Below are 25,253 nucleotides of genomic sequence, written 5' to 3' on the forward strand. Positions count from 1 at the left end.
ACCTCCTCTCTGCCGGTGCCTAAACACTGCGAACTCTGAAACCCAGTGCTTTTCTGGGATCAGCTCCCTGTTGGAGAGGAGATGCCCTCGCCCTGTGGGGCTGCCCCCGGGGCTCGGGGCACCTCGGCCCCCCAGGCTCCCGTCTGCGGGGCGGGAGAAACGGTGTCCAGGAATGCTGCCGCGGGTCTCCTGTCCCGGGGGATGAGGGTGGGCGGGGAATCGGGGAACTGGGCAACAATCACTTGTATCGGGGGCAAGGAGGCGCAGGAGGGAGCGCGGATGACCCATTGTCCTGGGCAGACGTGGGTGGTGCCAAGAACGCCAACTTCAGGGTGAAATGTTATGTTACCGGAAAAACCTCTCCTGCCATCTGCATGGACCAGTTGGCAGATGGGAAGGAGAGAGTGGGCGAGGAGGAGGCGTTCGGCCGCTCCCCGCCGCGTGGTGGGGGCGGGCTGTGGAAACAAAGACCTCGCCCCGCGGGCCGGGTTTGGGGCCCTTGGTCCGCCCACCGGGACCGCGTTCCCCGCCCCAGCCCGCGGTCACAAAACCCCCTGTGGCTGCTGGAAAACCCCCTGGCCTTTCTGGGAAAAAAACCAAATACACCACCCACAACTCCCCCCCCCCCCCGAAAAAAAAAAACCCAACACGTGGAACACGTGGGCATTTATTCTTAGACGGCATTTATTCATCAGACTGGAACGTCACAACTAGGCTCAGCCTGGTTGTAGTAAGGACTGTTGCCATGGCTTTCCAGCATTTTTCTCAAGTGTTTCTGAATTTGGTCAATTCTGCTCAATTGTTTTGAAAACTTTGAGGATGCAATTTGGACCCGAGTTCAGTTTTATCACTATTCAGGACACAACTGCACAGGCCAAAAGCCTGCACACATCCTGCAAAAAGCAATTTCTATGAAAACCAACCAAGGCTTGACCTGCTGCACCTTACTGGCTGGGATAATCCCAGAGGCCTAAAGGTTTGCAGCTGTGGGAAACAGATGTCCCATTTTGCCAAGTCTGGCTGATTTGGGTGCACGTTTATTAATACCTTCTTTTCTGCCATGTGGGCATCTGCTCACACTGGGAAATGGGTTTTGACAAGTCGGCCTGCCAGTCCTTTGGCAGACTGACAATGGTTTATTACTATACTAGAGCTGGTAACTGATTTCTTGGAATTTATAATACAAGTTAGAGATCTCTTCGACCAATCTGACCCAATGTCTGATTAGAAGTTTTGATTGACTCTTGAGCTGTGTTTGTTCTCCTTCCTGCAGGGGGTCCTGCAGAGGACTACAAACACCAGCTCCCTCTTTAAATGAAAAGCGGGAATTGAGATTCTCAGTTCAGTTGAAGAGAATTCTCCCAGGCTTCAGGCCTTGGAAACGTAGAGAGGAAGAACAAAAACAATTATGATCTCTCTTTCTGTTCATGTTGTTTATAGCTATGTACCTTCAGAGTGTGCTACTCATAGTGTGAAAGGGTTTTACTCTGAGACCTGAGCGATCCTGGTTATAAAACCTCTAATAAATACCTCTTAATAAAGGATCTCCCTTTTTTGCCTTCTGAACCACAGAGTCATTTCGTCCATCCCTGACTCAGCAGCATCAGGTGAGGAAGACGGTTACTACACTTTGCAATAGGTCTTCTGACTAGAACTCTGGTAGCTGAATCAGCTTTTCCTCATCTGAAGGCTTTAAGCTTACAAAGCTACTACTTATAAGCATTTATGTGTAAATATTACAGAGAAATGAAAGGAATTACAGCACACCATTAAAATTATATTTTTAATATAATAAAACTTAACAACTTAAAACTTACAGGTTGTTACAGACTATTTCCTATTTGTTTCAGTTCTTAATAAATCCAGATATGAACTAACACCTACAAAAACGTAACATTATAAACATGAACATTAGGAAGCAACAGGGAACATTTATTTGATTTCTACTGCATGTAGAAGACCAATTCTTCCCAGCTCACCATAGTTAATGTTCTATTTTTTGCCTGTTTTTGCAGGCAGATCCTTTTTTTTTGTTTTGAGTCTGACTGTATCTTGCAATATTGGATACACCATCCACAAACCTGGTCTTGTAGAGGACATTTGCATTGTTGAACATTCCGTCCTTCAAGGACACCACAATAAACTAAAACAAACCAGAAACACTTAAAATTAATGTTGCTATCCCAACAACACTAGAAAAGGTTTCCAAAGAAAGGACTCCTTTCTTTCGTTTGGCTAATACCTCAGTAATAATCTTTAAAAAATATTCTAAAACTAACCAAGGCCCAACAGAATGTTGGTCACAGGTCAATGTAATGTTGACACAGGTCAATGTAAACCCACTTGTTCTGCAGCTAATGACACTTCTGTCCATATCTCAGCACCTGGCCTGGGATACAGTCCACAATGCAGGATGCCTGTTCGTGGTGGGAGTAAACATGGGAATAACTGTGCCACCAATTATGAAAGAATGTAGGATCTTACCTAGTCAAAAGATATTACTCAAATAATTTTGCAATACTGGTTCCCCTCCTCACTCTCATAATTTGGAATGGTTAAGTCCTTGCATCAAATAGAGACAGGTACTCTATTTGATGGGGTACAGGTCACAGTGATACAGAGATCATTTCCATAAGGAAATAATAAGTAGTGCCTCACTTAAGAGGGTCAACATGAAATATCTTTAAACTCAAGTTAAAAATCTCCAGGAAAAAAGAATTCAGGATGTTGTCATGCTTGAAATTGAGCATATCACAGACACTCTTCCCTACTGCTCCATTTTAACCAGTGCAGCAACAACATTTAAGTTTCACCACTTGCCATGTCAGTCTAGCTTTCCAGCTGAAACAACTCAGAAATATAACATACATCTGTAGAATAAAAGAGGTAAACAGCTCAGAGTCCTCAGTGCCAAACTGCCTTTGGAAATAATGGATGGAACTCGAGCAGTCTGGTCTGGTGGAATGTTGTATTGCACCGAATAGTTTTAGTTGCTGTTTTGCACTGGGTGATTGGAGATTTGCACTGAGTAGTTTTTATATTGCACTGAATAGTTCATGTTATATCACATAACATAAAATAGAAGGCTTGTTCTTCCCTTCTCATCGAATTCCCCTATCACATGTATTTTCCCTCACACACCCCTGGTCTCCCTCCCCATGCCCTCCTCACTTGTATCCCATTGGCAGTGCTCCTCTTCCTCCACCCCCCTTCCCCTCTGCTCAATCCCTCCTTGAGAAGGGGATGGCCTCTTTTCCATGGTGGGGTGGGGGGAGGGGGGGTGTCCCCTGGTCTGGTGTCCCCTATCCAGTCAATAAACTGAGGACATTTGTCCCCACGTGGAGAAGAGCTCTTCTCATCTTTTGCCTTTTGTCCATGTAGGATCCTGTGGGCTGGGGTCCACAGCTAGCCGGATTGGACCCAAAATGCCCAACCAGGCATGGAATCTTACAGTGGAAGGTGTCCCTGCCCATAGGAGAGGATTACTTAGGTGATCTTTAAGGCCCCTTTCAACCCAGACCGTTCTATTACCACAATAATTTCAAGATCATACCTGGGAGTGTCTGAAATGAGTTTGAAGCATCTGCCCAATATTCTGGGTATGGGAGAGATCAAGTGCTGCATCCACTTCATCCAAGATGTAAACTGGGGCAGGTCTGAAGAGGAGCATGGCTAATATCAAGGATAAGGCCACCAACGATCTAGTATGGAGACAAGAAAATTAGGATTTAGTCTTGTTTGAAGGGCTCTGGCTTTTGAAAACACTACCTGAAAGGCAATGAAGGTGGCAAAGCGTCTGGATCACAAGTCTGATGAGGAGCAGGTACTGGTGTTGTTCAGCCTGGAGAGAAGGGGGCCCAGGAGGGACTTTATTGCTATCTACAGAAAGCAGAGTGTGACCGGATGGCGGTTGGCCTCTTCTCCCAGGTAACGAGACAGGCCAAGAGGAAATGATATCAGGAAAAATTTCTTCACTGAAATGGTTATCAAGCATTTGAATGGGTTGCCCACAGAAGTCAGCACTCATGGAGAGATTTATAGGACATGTAGATGCGGGGTTTAACGAGATGGTTTAAATGGTGGACCTGGCAGTTAAGTTAATGGTTGAACTTGATGATCTTAAGACAGTTTGTCCAGCCTAAATGATTCTATGATTCTGAAATAGTCCCTCAAAAGCACATTACTGCTATGGTTCTGAAGAGATGGAATGATAGTTTCCTCATTTCAAAACATGAAGTCTTCTCTCAGAAACAGCAAATATTACTACTTCTTATTAGAAGATCACATTAGTTGAGTGATATTTAAAATTATGCTGTTGTTTGATTTCCAGTTCTGAGTTTTGCAATTGTGTTTTTCCACACCTGGTTCTTCAAGTATTCTGTCCTTAGAAAGTTCTGTATCCCTGTCTCACCTCTTCCCAAATTCCGTTTATGCTTTTCAGTTTGTAAAGATCTTTTTTCCTTAGAACTTGCAAAGAAGCCCATGCCCTACACAGTGGCCTTACACACTGCAGAAGAAAACTGTTGCCATGACACTACCTTTATACCAGGGAAACACTTGCCTATAAAGATTTTTGTGGTTACAGCTCAAGGAGAGGAGCATTTAATTCAACATTACACCAGTATTACCTAGAGTTTAATGTGGTTTTCTCACCATTCAATTGGATTTTTTGCCACTTCTGTGTGACAGGAGTAAAATCTTGTTTGTTATCTTATACTAAGTAAAGCATTGTTCTAAGTCAGAATGTATTGATAGTGCTTCCAATATTGAGTCCATTTGACAAGGAAAAGATTAAGTTTTTGCTTTTCAGAACTTTAATTGCTTAGACATATCAATTACATACACAATGACAATGGAAAACAAATTAATTCACCAACCTTTGTCCTCCACTAAGTTCTGTTAAGTTTTCCTTCCAGGTGTTTCCTAAGGCAACTCTGAACTCCATACCAACAAAGCGACTGCCATTTTTAGAGGCTGATAGCATAGCTCTGGCTCCAGGTAGGAGTGTTGAGAATATGGAACCAAAGTCTTCATTCACCTAGAAGTCAGACCACAAAAGATGTATAAGTGTGCTTTGGATCAGAGCACAAAGAGTGAAAACCTTAGTGGTGAGCAGCAGGACACTTGAGACATCTTTCCCAGTTCAACACAGTGACTTCCCATGTCACATACAGGACAGTGAGAAAACATTAGCTTTTACTTTTTTTGTACTGAAGAGAGAAGCAACACCAAAGGATATGTGACACCTCATACTAAGCATTTTATGAGGATCCAATGAAAGATGTATTGGAAGGCTTCTTTATGCTATCAGCCAGGGAAATAGTTATGCCCTAACTCAGATTTATTAACTGGCAAATTGCAATTTCTCCCAGTTAATGGACTACTAAAAGTACAAGCACCATGTAAGAGATACATGGTGGCATTCTCCCCACTCCTTTTCTTCCCAGGTTTACTTAAGCAATGTCCAGGTGTGGGATGGGATGCAACTTTGTAAATGCAGATTAAAATTTCCTAGGTTTAGGGATTATCTGAAAACACACTAATTCCACTATGCATGATGCTTTTGCATTACAACTCACTAATTTCCGCCAAACATCATTTTTACAATGAAAAGGTACCATTTTGTCAGTGATATCCTAAGTACAGGGAGGATAATTAATAATTAAACCAATACATCATCTATGTGCAATTTAATCTTGGTTGAAACCAATTTTCTCAAAGGCCAAAAACCAATTTGGCCTATATATAATATAAATATAATAATAATTATATTTATAAAAATATAAATAGATATAAAAATAATTTTATACTTTTCTTATAATTCATTATATGAGAGACCTGGTAAAAAGGCAGAGTGCCTCGGTAACAGAAACATAAATCAGACATTGCTCTACCCCAATATTATGTATCCTGACAGTAACAGGAGCAGTACCCCAGGTCCACAGCCCTGCACTGTAGAGGGCAATGTAACAACAGAAAATTTTTACTCTGGTAAAATATTGGTATAAGGAAAGAAAAAAAAACACCCCAAAAAAACCCCAGCTATATTTCAATATGCCCTAACCTTCATGAAATGTTTGTGGACACTAAAAGGGAATGAGAAAGTAGTTTTGCAGCTCTAACTGGACCGTTACAATTCTCAGAGAATTCGTATCTTATTCTTAAAAGTGGGAATAAACGGGAGAAATAAAGTGGTTATTTTTAAATATTGGTCAGGGATATTAGTTCTAAAAACAGACCTTTTTTTTCCCAAGGAAATATGCAAAATAGTAATCTAATAAATCTGATCCTCTACTAAAACATGAAGATAAATTTCAAGTGTCATACCTTTTTCCAAGCAATATCTAAAGCTTGTTTTTTCTTCCGGTCAAGCTCTTCAATAGTTGCAAGAATTTTCATCTTGTCATTCTCTACAATTCTTTTTTTCCTTATTAAGTCATTGTACTGGTGGAAGGAGAAGAAAAGACTGATTTCAATGACCCTTGTGCTCAAATGCAGTTTGTGCTACTCTTACAGCTTCACAGTATCATTGTGTAGCTATAAAATAGTCATTAACCACAAGATTAAAATCCAGTGCATTAATTTAGCTGCATGGGGGATGTAAGATTTGGGATTATTTGCAAATTAAAGCATCAGAATTTTCAACAATCAGCAGTGGGGAAGGACATTGTTCTGAAAGTTGCACTTCCAAGTTAATCATGTTTCATTTGCTTTTCCATGGAAGAAAGGTTAATTATCAAGGCTGACAAGAGGAAAAGTATTAGAAAAGTTGAAGGATAAAATCAGTGGGCAGTTTCCAGACAATCCTGGAATAGCCTGAAGATGCAGATTAATTTAAGACAATCTTGCTACACTCTCAAGCTGTCATGCTTGAAGATGAACATATTTTTGGTCTGCAATTTTTAATTCATTATATAGTTCTCAAATAATCTAATGGATGCCACAAAGCTTGCTGATGCTTCAATTTAGGATTGTTAGAAAATAAATGAAATTTAGCAAAATGTTTAATTATAGTGAGTTGTGTGTGAATTGGTTTGTTAAAAGCAGTTTTGTAGCCGTTGAAAGTGTGTTGGGTTTTGTGTGTAACCTAGCAGATAAGCAGAAGATTAATGATCTTGTTTGTGAACCAAGGAATTTATCACAAGGGGCCTGTGACTAGGCAAGGGGAACGGGGAACTCTTTCTTGGAGACTTTGTTATGAATCACATGTATAAGAAGGAAGCACCCATACGTGAAATTGGGGGCTCAGGCTTGGGACGCTAGTCCACCAGCTCCCCGGGCCCTTAATAAAGCACCCACAAAACTTATCCGAGTTTTGTGTCATTTATCAATCGGGCAACAGGATGATCTGGGGTAGGAAGGAATAAAAGAGTATTTTTTTATCATCCAAGGTCAAGATTATGAGTAACCTAAAAACCTGGTGTGCCAATGAGTTGTTCAAAGATGTCAGATTAGTATGAAAAAAAACAGGAAAAAGTTTAGTTTAGTTTTTGGTATATTGAGAAATAGAGCACATGAAAACATATAGCTACATTATATATATCTGTATATCTTGTATATACACCGTATGATCAGCCTGCCCAATTTTTTATAGATTAGAACAGAGAACGTTTACCCTTTCCTCTGCATCAGAAAGCATGTTCATAGCTCTTGTGTTCACATTCCTTTCCAACTTCTCTTTACGCTCCTGCAATTTCTGCAGCTTCTGAGTTGCTTCTTTAGGGTTGTAACTTTTGAAATCATAGGCTGTGTTTGGCTGGCCAAAGAGCGGCTTGTCTGAAGTTATCCACTTGTATTCTTTCAGCATTTTGGCCACCTTTAAACAAAAAGTTATGTTGAAGCTTTTTCCTCACCCTTCTCAAATGTGAAATAAAAATTTAAACAAACAAAAGCAAAAAAAAAGAAACCACCCCACCTATATTCTGAAATTGATGGAAATTAATTCTTCTACCCTAGTGCAGCACAGGTACATTTCTTTACAATGCTTTGTGTGATTTTCTTCATTGTGGACAAACAAGGGATTTAAAGATTTAAGGCTATTGCTTTCATGTACATCTTACTTGAAACACTTTTTTGTATATTTGAACTCTACCAATGTCACTGCATCATGAAACTACCTTCTTTAATTAGTTATCTAATTTGTCCAGACAGTCAGAATGTTCTTACTGATCACTTTCTCACCGTGATCTATACTTTGTTACTCCATACAGATCAGGTCTTTTACAATGTACAATTTCCACTCCCTCTTCCTCAGATAAAAATTTTACATTGAGCTGCAAATATGACAGTGCTTAAAGGAAAAAGGCAATTTCCTTTGCATATGGCAAGGGAATAACCATTCTTGGTCACAAGATGTGAAGAAAAACACAATTCTGCAATACCTTGGAAGCAGCATCAGCAGCTTCTTGTTGACATTTGGTGATACTGTGTTCTAATTCTTTAATCTTAAGCTGTAATTCATTATTTTGTTCTCTGTATTTTACCATCTCTGCAGATTTGTCTTTAATTGCATTATCATGTAATGCAATTACTTCCTTTTGCTCGGCAAGCTCCTTCTGTGCTCTCTCTACAGACTCCTGGAAAAGCAAATCAGCAGACATTTATTGGCCTCTTTTAAAGCTGGCATGAAAGCCTCATTAGAACTGACACAGCAAGGAGAAAAAAAATTCACATGTGAAAGAAGCAAAAAAATAACTACCTAGGCTGATTGAGAATAGTAAGCAAATCTGCAGAAAAAAATACACATTATAATGTGAGGTTCAGAGGATCACACAGAGTAACATCAAAATGGATAATGAAACACAGTATTTCACTTTTACCTCTGTTTTAGCCACTTCAGCCACTAGAGCATCAACTTGATTCTGGTAGGATTTGATTGCTTCCTCTGCAGCTGTTATCTGTTGTTTATAGGAGGCCTGCTCTTGTTTCAGCTCTTCAAGTTCCAGAACTAAAGCTTTGACTTCCTAGAGAGATGTTTTCTAATTTATTAGTTATACTTAAATGCAAAGAATTAAGATTCAGCTGGATGGAAAGAGTTAAGATTCAGTTTGATGTAGTAAATGCTGTAGAAGACTAACAGCACCCATTCTTGAGCAAGGGTGTAATCCCACAAAATGAAGAAAGGAAAATACAAAAAAGCTCAGTCAGTGACTACAAAGTATAGTAAGTCCCAAAACTGAGAGTATTAAAACCTCACGAGAATCAAACTTTCTGATTTTTGCACTTTTAACACGGAGAGAACTGCCAACAGAAGTGAAGTTTTACCTGCTGCATGTCTTTTATTTTTTTGCTTGAAGCGTCTGCCTTTTTCTTGGCATTATCTAGATTCTGTTCTGCATTTTTTCGCTCTTTTAGACACTCTGCTTCTGCATTTTTAAGTTTATTCTCTAATTCCTTGTATTTTTTTTCTGCCTTCTTTTTGCTTTCTTCAGTTTTGTTTAATGTCTCTTCACAAGAAGCTGAATCAAAAAATAGAGTACTGAGATTGAGCACTGTTCTTGTCTTCAAATTTACATCCTAAACGCCAACTGAAATAAATCGCTCTTTGCCCCCAACAGAAAAAAAGTGGTTGAACAATCACTAGTTGCTTAAGTCCGAATAATCAGATATTTCAATGATTACTCTAAGACAGTGTACTGTTGCTATCAGTTATTGGTAGGGGACCAAACAGCCATTATGAAAAGAGGACCATTTTTTTGACAGAGGGAAGAATGTCAAATTGCAGGATCAAAAAGTACAGCTACCTAACAAGATACCATCTCCTCCCTAGAATACTACATCTAAATATGTATCACTTCTTTTTAGATGTTTTACTTGCTGCTGCATTTTATCTCTCCTTATCTATACAAAACACTATTTCTTTCCTATGCTTTCTTGTTATGCAAACTATATTACTAACCTTAAGTACAGATGGCTTGAAAAAAGCAAAGATTACTCAAATATGGGGTTAAATCCATTTTTGACTTCCCTGCAAAGATGTATTTTCCTTTATTACAAAGTATATAAAAAACATTCAATAAGAGTATAACCTTTACTATAAGAGATGGCCACCTTTAAGTGAATCACCTCCCATGCAAGTATACTGTGATTCTGTGTTTGTTACATGTTCAAAAATATAAAGCTAGTATTTTTAAAGTGAAAAGTACTTCTTAAATAAAGAATGTGTTACTCAAACAGCCTGATATCCATCTCATTCTCAGTAATTAGTTTTCAGGTAAAAGAGTAAGAACACATTTGTCACCAATGGTTTTCTTCAGGGCAATCAGCTCTTCCTCTTGTTTGTGGTAAGCACTTTGACAAAGCTTCTTGTGCAGCAGCTCTGCTTCCTCAGACTTCATCTCCCATTGCTGCTTCAGCTGCTGATACCTTTGGAGACAGTAGTGACACACACTGCTATATGGAAGGCTACCCAGCATCTCACTTTCAAAGCTGAAGTAAGTAGATGAATATCTGTATTCCATTTCTCATGTGAGATACAGTGATGATAGTAGGGCAAATAAGCTTAAATGAATGAAAATCCAATATAATTGCTTTAATAATAATTGTGAAGTTGATAGGCATGTAAGTTATTATATATGTAGCTCCTGCTGTTTAGCCCTGATCTAACCTATTAAAACAAATGCAACTCATGGGATTTTGGCAACAATTCAGACATCACCTTTTTCCAACTGGCAGCATGACAGATGTTAGGGTGAAGAACGGTAGAAAGGATATCTAGAAGCAAAAGTTCCTTCCTCCTCTTAGCAATATTTCTGGAAGTCTACTGCAGCTCAAAACAATTTGAAAAAATAAATCCAGCTGGAAGATAGCATGTTATGCAACACTACCTCCTTGTGGCATTTTTGCAGAACTGACTAAATATATTTTTCTGTTCCATCTTTTAATGTAGTATTCAGTAACTGAGTAGATGAAAATCAAATATACTTAATAATATTTAATTTAAATGCTTACAGCAGTATCACTCAGATAATCCTTTTTAGCATCTTTTTATTTTCTTGTGAGAAAAATAAGACTGACTACAAATTGGAATTCTGTACAGGTGTTAAAATATGTCTGTAACAGATCCATTCTTCAGTGGACTTCATGAAAATTAAACCAATTTCAAATACTAATGTGTATCCTTTTTCCCCCTGTGTTATCCAAAACAAAGAGGGTTTGCACGTGTTATTCAAAAACTGAATTTGCTTTTTGATTACTGAACTTACTAATTATATTGGGAGGAGAGGGAAGAAAAGAATTACTTTCTGCATATTTCATTCTCAAAAGGCCTATGGCCTCCCAAAACAACTCGTTACATTAAATTTACTCGGTCACATTAAGAGAAATTATACACATTGTACAGTGCAAACCTTACCTTTCAGCAACCTTCTTCAAGCTTGCCAACTCATTCTCTACAGCTTCAAGTTCAGATTCCTTTTTTTTGAGTTCTAGTTCAACATCTTTCACTTCTTGAAGTTTAGACAATATTGGTGCAGCTTGTGAGGATGCACCTGTTCAATGAAAAAATTAAAAAGCTAGGCTGATTGGAATTAAACCAGTGGATTCACCACTGGTAATTGCAAATTCTAAACATTAATAATGAGGCAGGTTAATGATTTATTTTAGCTGAGAAACAGAGAAAGCAGCTAGGCTAAAGCTGGAGTTCTCAGAAGAGAGAGACTTCCTCTGTTACAGAACATGGTTCTGCAAACTTCGAATACTACACATGTGTGACTTATGCAAACAGCTAACTTTCCATAATTTATGAAATTATTGCAAACCAACGATGAATTACTTCAAAAAAGCACTTTTGCTTCCAAGAGGATTATACTGTCTAATAAGATTTAAGTATTTAAAATCTAAATTACTTTATGTGAAGTTTGTAATTAATTTTTTCTTTAACTAATTAATATTTCAGCTCAAGACAACTTTAGCTCAAATATATTATTCCCAGTATGTATCTAAACATAAAGGTTACTGTTAATTTTTAGAAAAACTATGCAAAAGCAGTAAACACATCAACAGACACACAATATTATTAGTATTATATTAATAGAACCATCAATTGCCTCCATGCAGAGTTCCTTGGGGATCAAACACATCTCCATCGAGAGTAACACTTCTTGTCATTATCCTTTTGTCAAAAGTCACTTTCTTAGCATTATCCATGTTATTACAGACCAGTGTTGTTCCAAACACATATTCCATTGCTTTCTGCAGTTCAGATTCATATCCAATTAGAGAAAGGGCTAAATGCAAGTAACGATGCCCAGCCTAGAAATCAAAATGCAATTAGTATGCTTTAAATTATAATACGTTTCAAATTTGGTTTGTTTTTTGTTGATAATAACTCTTCCAAAAGTATCATCACATTTTGAAACTATTTCAGTCACAAGTGGAATAATTAATACCCATTTAAATCTCACAAAATTGAAAGGATACAAAGAAAAACAAAATCAATATATCCTCAAACTCTGTACAAATTCTTATTATAATAACCATTAAGAATCTCCAGGTTTTAGTACAGAAATAAAATTAAAACGGGACAGAAGCAATACAGTGTAAAGAGTGTATTTATTTACATACCAAGCTTTGGGCCAACTTGACTATGTCTTCTTGAACACACCTAGCTGAAATTTTGTTTAAGGGAATGATGGTGTATCGACGCTTTAGTTCACCCTTCTCTAAAAGCTTTTTGCCAGTAACCTCAAATAAAAAATAGTTACAAAGCATACCTGAGTACACAAGTCATTTTGTAAGACAATAGGGCATTGCAAGAAGAACACATTGTTGGCACCAACTGTGCATGACTTTCTTGAGCCAATTAAAATATGTAGGTGTTTTAACCCCTCAAGCATTGAGGCACATGCTTGCCAACCCCAAATCATACGGCCACATCTCAAAATTTAGAATTGTGTACTAATGAAATAAACTTACTTCTGTGTCCACAATAATGTTATAGAGTTTCCCTCCAGCCACCGCTTCCAGGGCTTTGGCATTGGATAGATCTTTCACAGTGAAAAGAGACACAACAGGGCCTTTCACATAGTTTGGATTCCAATTTTTTTCTGGATGTCTTAAAATAAATATAAATTATGACTATGAATCATGTTTGTTTTTCTCTCATACATCCTTCAAAATTTTATATTTAAACCCCATGATAATGGGTTTTCCCATAAGCAATTCTAAATTCTATCAGAAAAAGAACCCCATGAAAAAATGGTTTAATTAAATACTCCACACGAAGAGATTCAGCATAAAGAGTCAGTTACACAGCCATTAAAAGAATGGAATTCCTGATTTATTTCCATATTTTTTCAATGGATTTTTCCAATGGGCTCTGTTATTACCACAGCTATAGGAGTATGTTCAGCCCATTACACAAAAAAATTAACCTGGGGATACACATATTTGACTGGAGTTGACCTCCCAAGAGCAAGTCTACTTGTGTCCACAGGCAGAAAACAATTATTTCCCAGTTTAGACCTTTGCTACCAAAATACCATCAGACAAAAGTTTTAAATTCTAGTGACTTAGATAAGATTATAACATTTCCTGACTTTCCCTCTCACTTTTCCCTTCAGTTTTCAGCATGGGTAAGACAGTCATTATTCAGTGGCAGCAAGAAAAAGACAGCAAGAGCTAAGACATTGGTAGAATTATGTAGTGAAAGGTCCCCAAAAGTCCTTTCAAGTGTCTTTCAGGATCACACTGAGATCTTACTTGTAAGTAAACTGTAGATGAGGAAATTTTGCCATTAAATTTTCACTCAGTTCTCTTAGCCGGCTGATATCAGAAATCAATGCCTTCTTTTTTGCTAGGAGGGCTTCTCCTTTTTCTTCTTCAGAGTTGAACACAAGCAGTAGATATATATCCAGAGCAGAGAAATCTATTAGCTTAAAAATTAGTATCCTACACTGCTTATCTACATATACATAGAGAGGACTTTTTAAAATTCTTTGTAAATTTTCAGACTAAATAAATTAATATCATCATGACCCCAAACATGCAAAGAAAAAATTTAAAGAGTAATGGTCTTCTGTAAAGGTTGATCTGGAATATCAGCTAACAGTAGTGTCTGAAACAAATGTTACCTGGCATAAGAAACAAACTCTAAGAAGTGTTTTAGGTACAGAAAACTAGGAAGCAATAGGGGTGTTGGTCTCTTTCCAACCATCTAAATTTTAGCTGGAATTCAATTGTGCCATCAAACTTCAAAATGGTCAGCCCAAAGTTGATATAATCAAATTATTTTAAGCTGCTCTCAGTGAAAGTTTAACAGTTTGCAGAGCTTACACCGGAGGAATTTATGCATGAAAGCAGTGTACTTGATTTTTCATTCCCTTCCTGCACTGGGGCTGGGTGAGATGCCCAACAGCAGCCCCCATAGTGCTGTTCTTTGTGTTTCTACTGAGAAAGCATAGATGCAACACAGTTTTGGCTACTGCTAAGAATATTGACACCAAGGCTGTCCTTCCAGTCCCTCTTCCAAAAGCCAGTAGGTTGTGAGGGGGCAACAGGTTGGGAGGGGACATAGACAGGATATGGGGTCCAACAGATATTCCATACTGTTATGAATGTATTCTCATCAGTAAAAGCTAAGAGAAAGGATGATGGAAGGAAGCATCCATTATTAAGGCCTTTTTCTTCCAAAACAGCTGACTGAGGTCCTGCTTCACAGGAAGTGGCTGAACACTGCCTCCTAATACCTGATGGGAAGCAGAGCATAAATTATTTGTTTCATTTGTTTCTGCATCCTCCAGCCAGCTCCAAGACAGAGCTGCCATTGGCCAAGGTCAAGACCATCACTGATGGTAGTGAAGCCTCTGGGATAACATATTATAGAAGGGGAAAAAAAGGCCAAACCTATCTGCAGTGGCTGGAAAGAGGAGTGACAATATGTGAGAGGAACAGTCTTGCAGGCATCAAGGCCAGTGAAGGACAGGGAGGAGGTGCTCCAAGCACTGGAAGAGAGATCCTCCTGCAGCCTGTGGTGCAAACCATGCTGAGGTAGCAACATGAACCATGGAAGTCCACACAGCATAGCAGATGTCCATCTGTACCCTGTGCAAACCCACACTGGAGCAGGGTCCTGTCAGAACCTGCAGACCCATGGACAGATGAGCCCATGCTGGAGCAGGTTTGCTGGCAGGATGTGTGACCCCCACAGGGCACCCACACCGGAGTAGCCTGTTCCTGAAGGACTGCACCTCATGAGAGGGACTGTCGCGGACATCTTTTGTGAAAATCCTTTTAAGATTTTTTCCCTTCTGAGAAGCTGAGGCCTCAGAAACAAGATGTAAACAATGGTTATCTGCTGCTGTGGAATGCATCAGGTGTGTCTGTGATTGGGCCATCTTGAATGTTTACAATTAATGGCCAACCACAGACCAGATAGCTTAGACTCTCTGTCCGAGCCATAGACCTTTGTTATTCATTCTTTTCTATTCTATTCTTAGCTAGCCTTCTGAAGAAACCTTTCCTTCTATTTTTTTTAGTTAGTTATAATGTAATATATATATATATATATATATATATATATATAATAAAATAATAAATCAAGCCTTCTGAACATGGAGTCAATATTCTCGTCTCTCCCCTCATCCAAGAACCCTTGTGACCACTGTCACAAGGGACCCTTTCTGGAGTAGTTTGTGAAGAACTGCAGGCCATGGGAAGGATTCACACTGGAGAAGTTCAAGGAGGACTGCCTCCCTTGTGAGAAACCCCATGGTGGAGCAGGGGAAGGGTGTGAGTCCTGACCCTGAGTAGGAAGGAGTGGCAGAGACAATGTGTGAGGAAGCAACTGCAGCCCCCATTCCCTATCCCCCTGCATCACTCATGAAGAGGAGGTACAGAAAATCAGAAATTAAATAGAGCCTGAGAAATTAAGTTAAATCGATTTCCCCAAGTCAAGTCTATTTTGCCCATGACAGTAATTGTCAAGTGATCCCTCCCTGTCCTTATCTCAACCATTGAGCTTTTGCAGCATATTGTCTCCTCTGTCTACTTGAGAAGGGGTGTGATAGAACACCTTTGGCAAACACTTGGCATCGAGTCAGGATCAACTCATGACAATTCTATACTCCCTTGCAGATTGACCCAAAATTATGCATCAGAAGTCTGTCCAGACCTGAATAGTTCAGCTCCTTTATTTGCTTCTCTAGGGTTATTTTCATTTTTTCAACAGCTTCCAATGCATTTCGGTCTTTCTTGTAGCCTTCATCCATCTTTTTAACTTCAGCTTCTTTTGCCTTTAATTCTTTTTGTGCATAATTCAATTTCATTTGAGCCTATAAGGAATAAGCAAAAGTGGAACCAGATCTTCAAAGACAATCTTGCAGACACAAATTTATAACATTTGCACTATCAAACTGTCCATGTAATTTATAAAGTTTTGCACTGGTTGCACATACGCCAAAGCCAGCCCTGGCTTTTGAAAATAATGGCACAGGTTATTTGGACACAAAACCACAGATCTTGTATTTAACTGTGGTAACATATTAGAACATTAATAACTCTGAGAAGAAACAAAGTAATTTAAGATAGGATATAGCTGTCCATGTTACTCTACAGAGCAGAATTTCTCCCTAAGTGAGACAAGGGAAGTGAACTTTGGAAAGTTAAACTCCACTGGGGTAGTCAGAACTACCCCAGCAGAGGTCTTCTATCTTAAGACAAAACAAGCATTGGTTCTTTCAGTCATGTGATGAGCATACAATTTAACTAAGGAGAAAATAGTTTCTTCTAAACCCTCCATTTCACAATCACAGGCATCTTTATTTTGATTCTATTAAGTTTAACTGTTGAAATCTCTTTGACTGTGTATCATGGACAACAGCCCTAATTTTTTCCTATTCAATACTATTGATCATTTGAGTACAGTGAATCCTACTTTATACCTCAAATGCCAGTTTCTAGTACTTCCTCACAGCAATACTACAGCATTTTCCTGTGCAAAGATATTTATGTTTTATCAAAAAGTTAGTTTAATGCATATGCAAAAATGTAAAATATCTTGCATAGATATTCTGTACCTCTTTTCATTGATCTTTCAAACATGTGTCAATTGGTTTTCAGGCAATTTTCAAAAGCATGGAGGCAGGCCTGAGACAGGGAGTGTTTTTTTTTCTTACCTGTTTAGCCTCTGTTAGTGCTTGGCTAACTTCATTTTTGCAGATCATCATCTGTCCTGAAAGAGTAGCTTCTTCACCATCCTTATTGCTGGACAGGCCAGCAGATACAGCATTAAAATGCTGTTGTGCTGCAGCTAAAGCATGTGCATCTTTTTCACTTTCTTCCAGTAAAACATTTAGTTCTTTCTCTAGATTCTTTACTTCTTTCTCCTTTGATACTAATGCTTTAGAATCCTTCAGCAAAACAAAGAGGAAAAAAAAAAAAAAAAAAAAAAGAGACAGAGACCTGAGTCTATTACCTTGAAATTCATGTTGTTTAGGTGAGGAGCAACAAGTAGTTTAATCAACTACATTTCTATGACCCCTTGTCAGATTTTATAATCTTGTGATATGTCTTTGCATGTTTCCCAATGTGTTACTCATCCCATGAGTATTCTAAGTATTTACAGAGAGATTAAATACAGGAAGGGGTAACAACTCCCAAGAACTAGGAGAATTATCTTGCTCTTCCCAATATCCAAAAAATTATCCTCCTGCATAAAAAAACATTAACTGTCAAAATTATGCAAGGCAGAAATTCCTCATTTAATTTTAAGAGTAATAGATGTCCAGAGAGCATAATCGTTTGAAGCTACAGACACCACTGCTGAGTTAAGAGAAAATTTGGAACCATGAGGAGTTGCCCTTTATTTGTATTTGCATAATGTATTTTTCTATAGGGAACCTACTACCTATGCTGAATAAACTAAACTAAGCCCTTAACATTTGTCTCTACTTTCTTGTCTCTGCAATTCTTGTCAATCACAGGATTCTTCATACCATAACAGGAAAGAAAAAACAGCTGTTTCCACAATCTGAATTTAGTATGTAAAGAAAATTATAAATAAATATCTCACCTTCTGCATACGTGTTACCAATTCCTTGTACTTAACCTCTTCACCTTTTAAGTTTTGCTTCTGGAGATCAAGAGCGCTTCGTACTTTTGTATTAACTCTTTGATGTCCTGAAAGAGCAGCTTCTAGTTCGTGGAGTTTACAACCAGCTTCCTACAACCAGTAACACAGGAAATTTAATTTAGCGGGTGAAACCAATGCAGTATTGTAGTACTTCATCTTCTGTTCAGAGCTTTATGTAGAAGGAAATCTGACCAAGCAGGCAGAAGTCTCCAAGGCAAACAGGTCAGATCATCTCTCACCTCTGAAATCCAACCTAACTAGAAGGTACTGTTGAAGACCCACATCCCTCCATAAAACGGGACACTGTCCCTGTACAGATTTAGACATCCAAAGACTCTATGTGCTATCCTGCATCTCATTAAATTTACTGCCCCCAAAATCGAAATCAATACTGATGACTGTCAAACAAAACCTTGCTTACTTTTCTTTTGAGACATCAACAAAAAGGGAGAAAAAAGCCTCTGGCAAAACTTACTGTTGAATGCACAGAGTAAAAACATGAAGTCAAACAGCTTTTTACCTTTCAGTTATTTTTCATTTGCATATCAGACAAAAAAAAAACCCAACATTTAAATGGATGTCTTCTAGGTAAAACCAAATAACCTAAGCATAACTACATAACCTAAGCAACACACCAGAAGAAGATAAAAATTCAACACTTATTATCTATAAAAATAATTCCAGTATCTTAAAATTCTTTGTATTTCACCCTGCTTCTCAGGCATTCAGAGGAGCACAACTCTGTTTTCATTACCTTATCCTTTTCCTTTTCCATCTCCGCTATGTCTTCATTAAGCTTTTTTACCTTCTGTTCAATTTCAGCCCTTGATTCCTGAAACTTATTTATATTAGACTGCATTTCCTTTAACATATCACTGGAGGATGCCTTTGTTTCTTCAGCCAGAACAAACTGATAAGCTACAAAAAAATGGCTTAAATGCTCTATTTCTCGCACTAATTTTTGGTATTCTAGATACGATGCTCGTTCCTGAATAGACAAAAAAAGAGAAAAAAAAAAAGCTGTAAATTTTAAATTTTGATGGAAAACCAGAGTTACATAGGAGTACTATAGAAATCTTTTAAGCACCTCTAAACATCAGTATTTCTAAGTAAGAAGATAGATTCTTCATGTTATTCTGAGCTAAAACAACATTCATCTAATTGACTGCATACCAGAAATAACACTTGACTTAGTTTTTTAAGAACTAAAACACTTTAAAATCTATTTTTATCTAGATCTCTTGTTTTCTTCCTTCTCCCTACATTTCTCTGTAGGATTTCCTGGAAGTCTAAAATGTCACATTCTCTGTATTTGGAAATATGACAAAATTCTTTCCCTTACAAGACTTGGCAGCACTTGAAAACACGCTATTGTTTTAGCCAAAAAAACTTACTGGTTCAAGGTAGTTGTGAAAGTATTTTTTCAGTACTTGAAGGACCTACCTTACCACCCTTCTAATTTTTCCATACCTCTTTCAGTTTCTGTAAAGTTGGTCTGATCTCCTCATTTAGGGCCTGAAACATACAACAGAAGATTTATATTCTGATTTTACTGAACTCCAAAATTTAAACATGCCTAGGCATGGATATCTAGTTCCAGGTGCAGAAATGAAATTTTCTAGAACATTGTACAAAGTCAACATTGAACTACTTGTTCAGTTATCTTTAACAAACATGAATGAAAGTCTACTTTACAACATGTAATACCATTTCAATGTTTTTTAGTTTGGATTCCTTCTTCTCTATGGTTTTCTGTACAGATATTTTCTTGGACTCATACATCCTAGTTCCAGCTGCTTCTTCAATCATAGCTAAAATCTAAAAGAAAACAATACAAAAAACTGTGATGTTTCTTTTTATGTTAGATTGGTTCAATTAAGCTGAACATCTCATCTCCCTCCAACCTTTATTTTTGTTGTCCCTCTCCCAACATAGATTCTTATCATTCAAATCAGTTCAGTAAAACTTCAGACAAAAACACTCCCACAACTCTCCTACCTCTAGTGGCTTCATATTTAGAACTTTGGTAATTTGTCCCTGGTGACAGAAAGATAAAACAAGATCAGTGGTTGTGTACCATGAAGTAGTAAAAAGAAAAACCAAAACCCCAACCCCCCACTCACTTTTATACATTGTATTATAAGTTCAAGCACTTAAAAAAATTTTTTTGCTACAACAATAATCTAGTTTACTCAATTCTTTTGCTCTTCAAAGTTCAAATAAGTCACTCTTTCAGGTAATATATCTAAAATGGCCCTTACATTATATCTTAGGTTAATCCTCCACAGTCCTGATTACACCTTAAAGGAGTAATGCAAATATTTTTTCTACAGCCTTACTTGGTTGCTGATGTTGAATAAGCTCCTACCCATGAACCAGCTTTATGGGTGATATAGCTCATACATATCATATGGGTGATATAGCTCATACATATGTATGTATGTATAACATACATACATAAAGGGAGAAAGAAAGTATGTACAAAACTGTTCCCACCTTTGCCATCCACTTGGGATAGTTATATTTGAAACAATAAATCCTGCTCTGTTTTATTATTCCTTGCAAATATTTCAGGAATTTGCCTAGCCCCTTTGTCAGTTTTCTTTTGATAACTGTGACTTAAGAAGGTACATATCTCAACTTCTTTCAAGATACTGTCTAACGTGGAGCACAAATAATAGCAAATAAAATCTGCCATTTTATAATATTTATGAAAGCAATACCTATGTGTTAAGGAGAAAAAAAAAAGAAAATAAAATGGAAACATATTTTGGAAAAGTTTTGCTAACATTAGGGCCACATGAGGTCTTGGGCTAAAAGATATGTTTTAGGGTCAAACTATGCTGTACTAGAAATATTAACAACTTAACAAACTTCATTTTATCTTCATAAGATGCCACTCTAACTAGGAAATTAAGTGTTTTCCCATTATCTCCCGTCTTAAATTTACTGCAAGTCCCGCTCTTTCTGGATTTTATAAAGATGCACACAATACCTGCATAATGAGGAAGTGAGGATTATTGACATTGAGTCCAACAGAACAGAAGAGATCCTGCACACGACCGTTGGTAGCATTGACACCATTGATAAGATACTTACTTCTACCTCCAACAACAACCTAGAGGACAAAGACAAAAAAAAACTGCTTAGTGTTGTGAGAACATAAACTGTAATAAAGAATAAAAAAATCTCAGGAAATCACACCTGTTATATCTTTGCATAAATATGTGCAAACTATGCAGAATATCTGTAGGGGGATACCGTATCTGTAGGGGGATATAGTATGGGAAAATGAAGGTGGTATAGAATGTAATCTTATCCCCCAGCGAGTTGCAGCTGGACCAATTACTAAAGATTAGGAGCAGGCCTGATCTTAACAGGCCACACCTGCAGCAAATAAGAACAAGTGTTATAAAAGAGTGGATTGGTGGGCTCTGGAGTCAGATGACTACTGCAAGGACCAGGAACAGTCAGTGCTTAGAGGAGCTGCCTGTGAGAAACATCAAGGAGGTATGAAACTCTGGTGATATGGAATCCTTGCACTATAATGATAATAGAATTCTTGCGCTATATAAGAAAATAAACATCAAAACAGAACTTGTTTGATGTTTAAAATATTTAAATTATAAGAAATATTAGTCATTGAGGACAATGTTGTCAAGAAACTTTCCAAAAGCTCTGCTTTAAAAAAACCCGAACGACCAAAAAAATAATCAAAAACCAAAACCCCAAACCCCAACATCTTCACTAGAACAACAAAGGTTCCTTTGTTCTTGGAGACCAAATTTAACACAGAGTCCAGATTTCAAGAGGAAAGATATGAAAGCAGAAAAAACCACAAGATAGAAAAATTGAACTTGCTTTATGAACATTTCTAGTTAGCACACTGGATCTACTCTTACTGTTTGTGTAACTAACTACACTACAAGCAACACACAAGCCTTGTCTCTACTGCAGAAACTTAGGGACTTTAAAAATCACCCTATTTTTCCTTGACCACTCATGAACATGGTAAAAATATAAATAGGTTATGAAAAAAATACAGATATTAAAGACTCACCTGCCTAGTCACAGTGATCTCATCATTAGCTTCAAATCCCAGTGGACTTTGACTTTTGTTTGAATTATCAAAGTTAATAGACACGGTTGCCTTTGTAATTCCAGCTTGCCCACTCTTATAAACTAGATCTTGCAAGCTGGCGGCTCGCACCTAAATCCAGGGAACAGATAAAACACTTTTTGGAAAGAAATTTACATTTTAATTGTACAACTATAGTTTTTGGAGAAATTATCCTAAAAACCAAAGATCTAGCTGCACATTTATTAGTTCATGTGAACTGATACATGGGAGCTGCAAGGTGCTATCATGGTAAAACCACAACCAGTGTGTGCCAGTCTAGTTTTACCTATCCAGATAAACTGTATCTGCATGAGCTTTATTTAACAAGCCTTTATTTTTCGTAATGCAGTTTGCAGGGAAATGATTCAGAAAGTGTTCCTTGGAGGCCTGCTGGCTTTGTCTGCAACTGGCGGAAGGGAGGGATGGGAAGGAAGGCAAATTGAAAAATCACTTTCAGACAGAGATTAAAATTGATGCCAAAGTACACACTTTTTAATGAAAATAAAACAGATATATTATCTCTTAAAGAGCAGGCATTGCATGGAAACCTTTTAAATAAATAAACTTATAAACTTATAAATAAATAAACTTTTAAATTTTTTTTTATAAACCAGGTAGCCAGATTTCAAGACCCAATCCAGAAGTGAAAACATTTATTACAAATGAGTAAATTAGTGCCTTTAGATGCAAAAAGGACTTTTGCCTTGAAGTTGTTAGCTCTGAAGTGGTTAGTTTTAGTCTATTGTTTTAAGCCACATAGTTTGGGTAACTTTGGTATCTGGATAAAGTTGTAATTCAACCTTAACGTAAGATTGAGCAACAATGACAGACACCCAGATTCATGCAATGAAAAACTGAAATAACGAAACTATTTCTTTCAAAGAAGCACCACTTCAGATCTTCCATGGGAGGTTACTCACTAGAGTAACATGAAAAGTTGCTAATAGAAGAAAGACTTTTCTTTCTTAAATGTGCCATCTCTTTACCTGTGACAGATTGCTGATTCCCAGCACGAAACAGATGGAGTCCAAGATATTGGATTTGCCACTACCATTCAAGCCAGTAATGGCATTGAATAACGGGTCAAAATCATTAATTTCCGTCCTCTGAGCATAGGATTTAAAACCTTCGAGAACAATTGACTTAATGTACATCTTCTCAATGTTCCTAAGGGACCAGGCAAAGTATTCTTCTGAGAAGCACTGAGAAAGGTATCCGGATTGTAATCCTATATACTTCAGAATAAAGAAAAAAGAATAAAGAAAAATGAATCATACCGCCAAACAAACAACTAGATCTGAGAAAATGGAAAGAATGCATGACTTTTACAACACAAATATCATGAATGTTTAAACGAAAAAGTCCAGGCAGACCACAGATCCAGGCGGTGTCCCAATGGTACTCCAGCATTTCTAAGGGTCTTGACTTTACACTAAGTATATCGCGACACTTGGGCGCAGACTCGCGGCAACACCACGGTTTGCCGCAAAGCTGGCCGCAAGCAAAGAAGGAAAGCCCCGGACGTTCCAGAACACGGCAAAGCCTCCCCTTCCCTCTTGCAGAATTGCTGTACCTGCTCAGCCACACTGCCCGCGAGAGGTAAATCCCAGTGTGAAAAACGCTAATCACTTGTTTTAAAAATTTCTAAAAGCACCAGGGAAGCGGCAGCCTCGGCTCTGAGGCACCGCGAACAAGGACCCATCAGAGCCCCTTCCACAACCCTGCCGCCTTCATCGCGCTGCCCCCGCCAGTGACCCTGCCCCAGCAAGCCCTCCCTGCCGGCTCTGATGCCAAATCGGTCGCGAGCAGCCCTGTTTCCCTCCCTGGTCCCGGTGCCTCACTCGCTCACCCTTGTCCAGAGCCGCTCCGTGACGCCAGTGCCCCACTCACTCGCTCACCCTTGTCCAGAGCCGCTCCGTGACGCCAGTGCCCCACTCACTCGCTCACCCTTGTCCAGAGCCGCTCCGTGACGCCAGTGCCCCACTCACTCGCTTACCCTTGTCCAGAGCCGCTCCGTGACGCCAGTGCCCCACTCACTCGCTCACCCTTGTCCAGAGCCGCTCCGTGATGCCAGTGCCCCACTCACTCGCTCACCCTTGTCCAGAGCCGCTCCGTGATGCCAGTGCCTCACTCGCTCGCCCCTGTCCAGAGCCGCTCCGTGACGCCAGTGCCCCACTCACTCGCTCACCCTTGTCCAGAGCCGCTCCGTGACGCCAGTGCCTCACTCGCTCGCCCCTGTCCAGAGCCGCTTCCCGATGCCCGCCAGGATCAAATTTTGGCGCCGAGAGCCGCAGCCGTTAGGGGCGGTGCCTGATGGCGGCCGCCCCGCGGCGTCAGCCCGGCCTGCCCTCCCCGCAGGAGAGGGCGGTACAGGGCCGCGCCTGGCGCCTCCTGGGAGAGGAGCGGGCGCAGCCGGAGGGCGGCCGGAGGGGACGGCGGGCACCGCGGGGCAGGCATGGCGGGGAAAGGGCTCCTGCAGTTCTGAGGGGGGCGGGAGCCGGCCCAGGGAGGGAGAGCGGCCTGGGCCTGTGGTCCCCGAGAGAGATGGGCGGGCATGGGAAGGCACTCGGGCGTTCCTGGGGAGCTCTCTAGCGGGGCTGAGGAGCTTGAGCAGTAGCTCCAAGCTACGGCGGGAAGTGTCTTTGTACCTCCCTGAAATTACATCAAAATGGAGGAAGTGCTGCTCTATACTTCCTGCACGCATTCCTATTTTGCCACTCCCTCCGCCCCCAAAAAACCAAACCCAAACGCCATTTATGCCCGTTCAGATCTGTTGCTGTAATTTATACATACATGCTTCCATTCAAGCAGAATTAGGGGAACTTGCTCAAAATGTGTGAGTACGTGTCCCTGGAAGAACAGTGGCTGTATATTGCTGCACTGGTCAGAGCAGGAAAGCAGAATCGGGTGAATGTATTTACTCATTCCTGAGCCTGCTTTTGTCGAGCGGTGTAAATAGTCCAGGACTTGTAGGTGGGCTCAGGCTGTCAGCTGGACAGTGTTACTGCTGAGATCTGCTGTAAACCTTGATATCCTGGACTACTGAGTTTGATGTTATTTCAG

General features: G+C 39.2%; 1 protein-coding gene across 2 annotated transcripts; it reads right to left on the minus strand.

Moving 5' to 3' along the window:
• Window positions 1-1,771: 1,771 nt before the first annotated feature.
• SMC2 (structural maintenance of chromosomes 2) lies at window positions 1,772-24,443 on the minus strand. Of its 2 annotated transcripts, XM_059492972.1 has the most exons (25): window positions 24,379-24,443; window positions 23,177-23,418; window positions 22,131-22,280; window positions 21,066-21,188; window positions 20,069-20,107; window positions 19,778-19,888; window positions 19,541-19,585; window positions 18,825-19,058; window positions 18,011-18,160; window positions 17,115-17,348; window positions 16,112-16,271; window positions 13,702-13,819; window positions 12,916-13,054; window positions 12,565-12,684; window positions 12,048-12,252; window positions 11,354-11,489; window positions 10,241-10,365; window positions 9,265-9,458; window positions 8,820-8,963; window positions 8,382-8,576; window positions 7,616-7,816; window positions 6,328-6,444; window positions 4,878-5,038; window positions 3,554-3,701; window positions 1,772-2,143 (listed from the first exon to the last, which is right to left on the minus strand). In XM_059492972.1, the coding sequence occupies exons 2-25, from the start codon at window positions 23,342-23,344 to the stop codon at window positions 1,985-1,987; spliced, it is 3,576 nt and encodes a 1,191-aa protein (XP_059348955.1). In that variant the 5' UTR covers window positions 23,345-23,418; window positions 24,379-24,443; the 3' UTR covers window positions 1,772-1,984. The 2 variants fall into 2 exon arrangements, with proteins under 2 accessions (XP_059348955.1, XP_059348956.1); XM_059492973.1 differs by lacking the exons at window positions 22,131-22,280; window positions 23,177-23,418; window positions 24,379-24,443 and adding an exon at window positions 21,275-21,401.
• Window positions 24,444-25,253: the final 810 nt, after the last annotated feature.

The sequence above is a fragment of the Ammospiza nelsoni genome, chromosome Z (genome assembly GCF_027579445.1).
Source record: "Ammospiza nelsoni isolate bAmmNel1 chromosome Z, bAmmNel1.pri, whole genome shotgun sequence".
NCBI classification, from domain to species: domain Eukaryota; kingdom Metazoa; phylum Chordata; class Aves; order Passeriformes; family Passerellidae; genus Ammospiza; species Ammospiza nelsoni.

Excerpts from the sequence above, each read along its gene's own strand:
- SMC2 (XM_059492972.1), bottom strand. The coding sequence starts at position 23,344 with ATGTACATTAAGTCAATTGTTCTCGAAGGTTTTAAATCCTATGCTCAG. Across the intron at positions 21,189-22,130 it reads AGATCACTGTGACTAGGCAG|GTTGTTGTTGGAGGTAGAAG; the intron begins GTGAGTCTTTAA and ends TTTGTCCTCTAG. Across the intron at positions 13,820-16,111 it reads AAAGGAGCTGAACTATTCAG|AAGAAAAAGGAGAAGCCCTC; the intron begins GTCTGGACAGAC and ends TCAACTCTGAAG.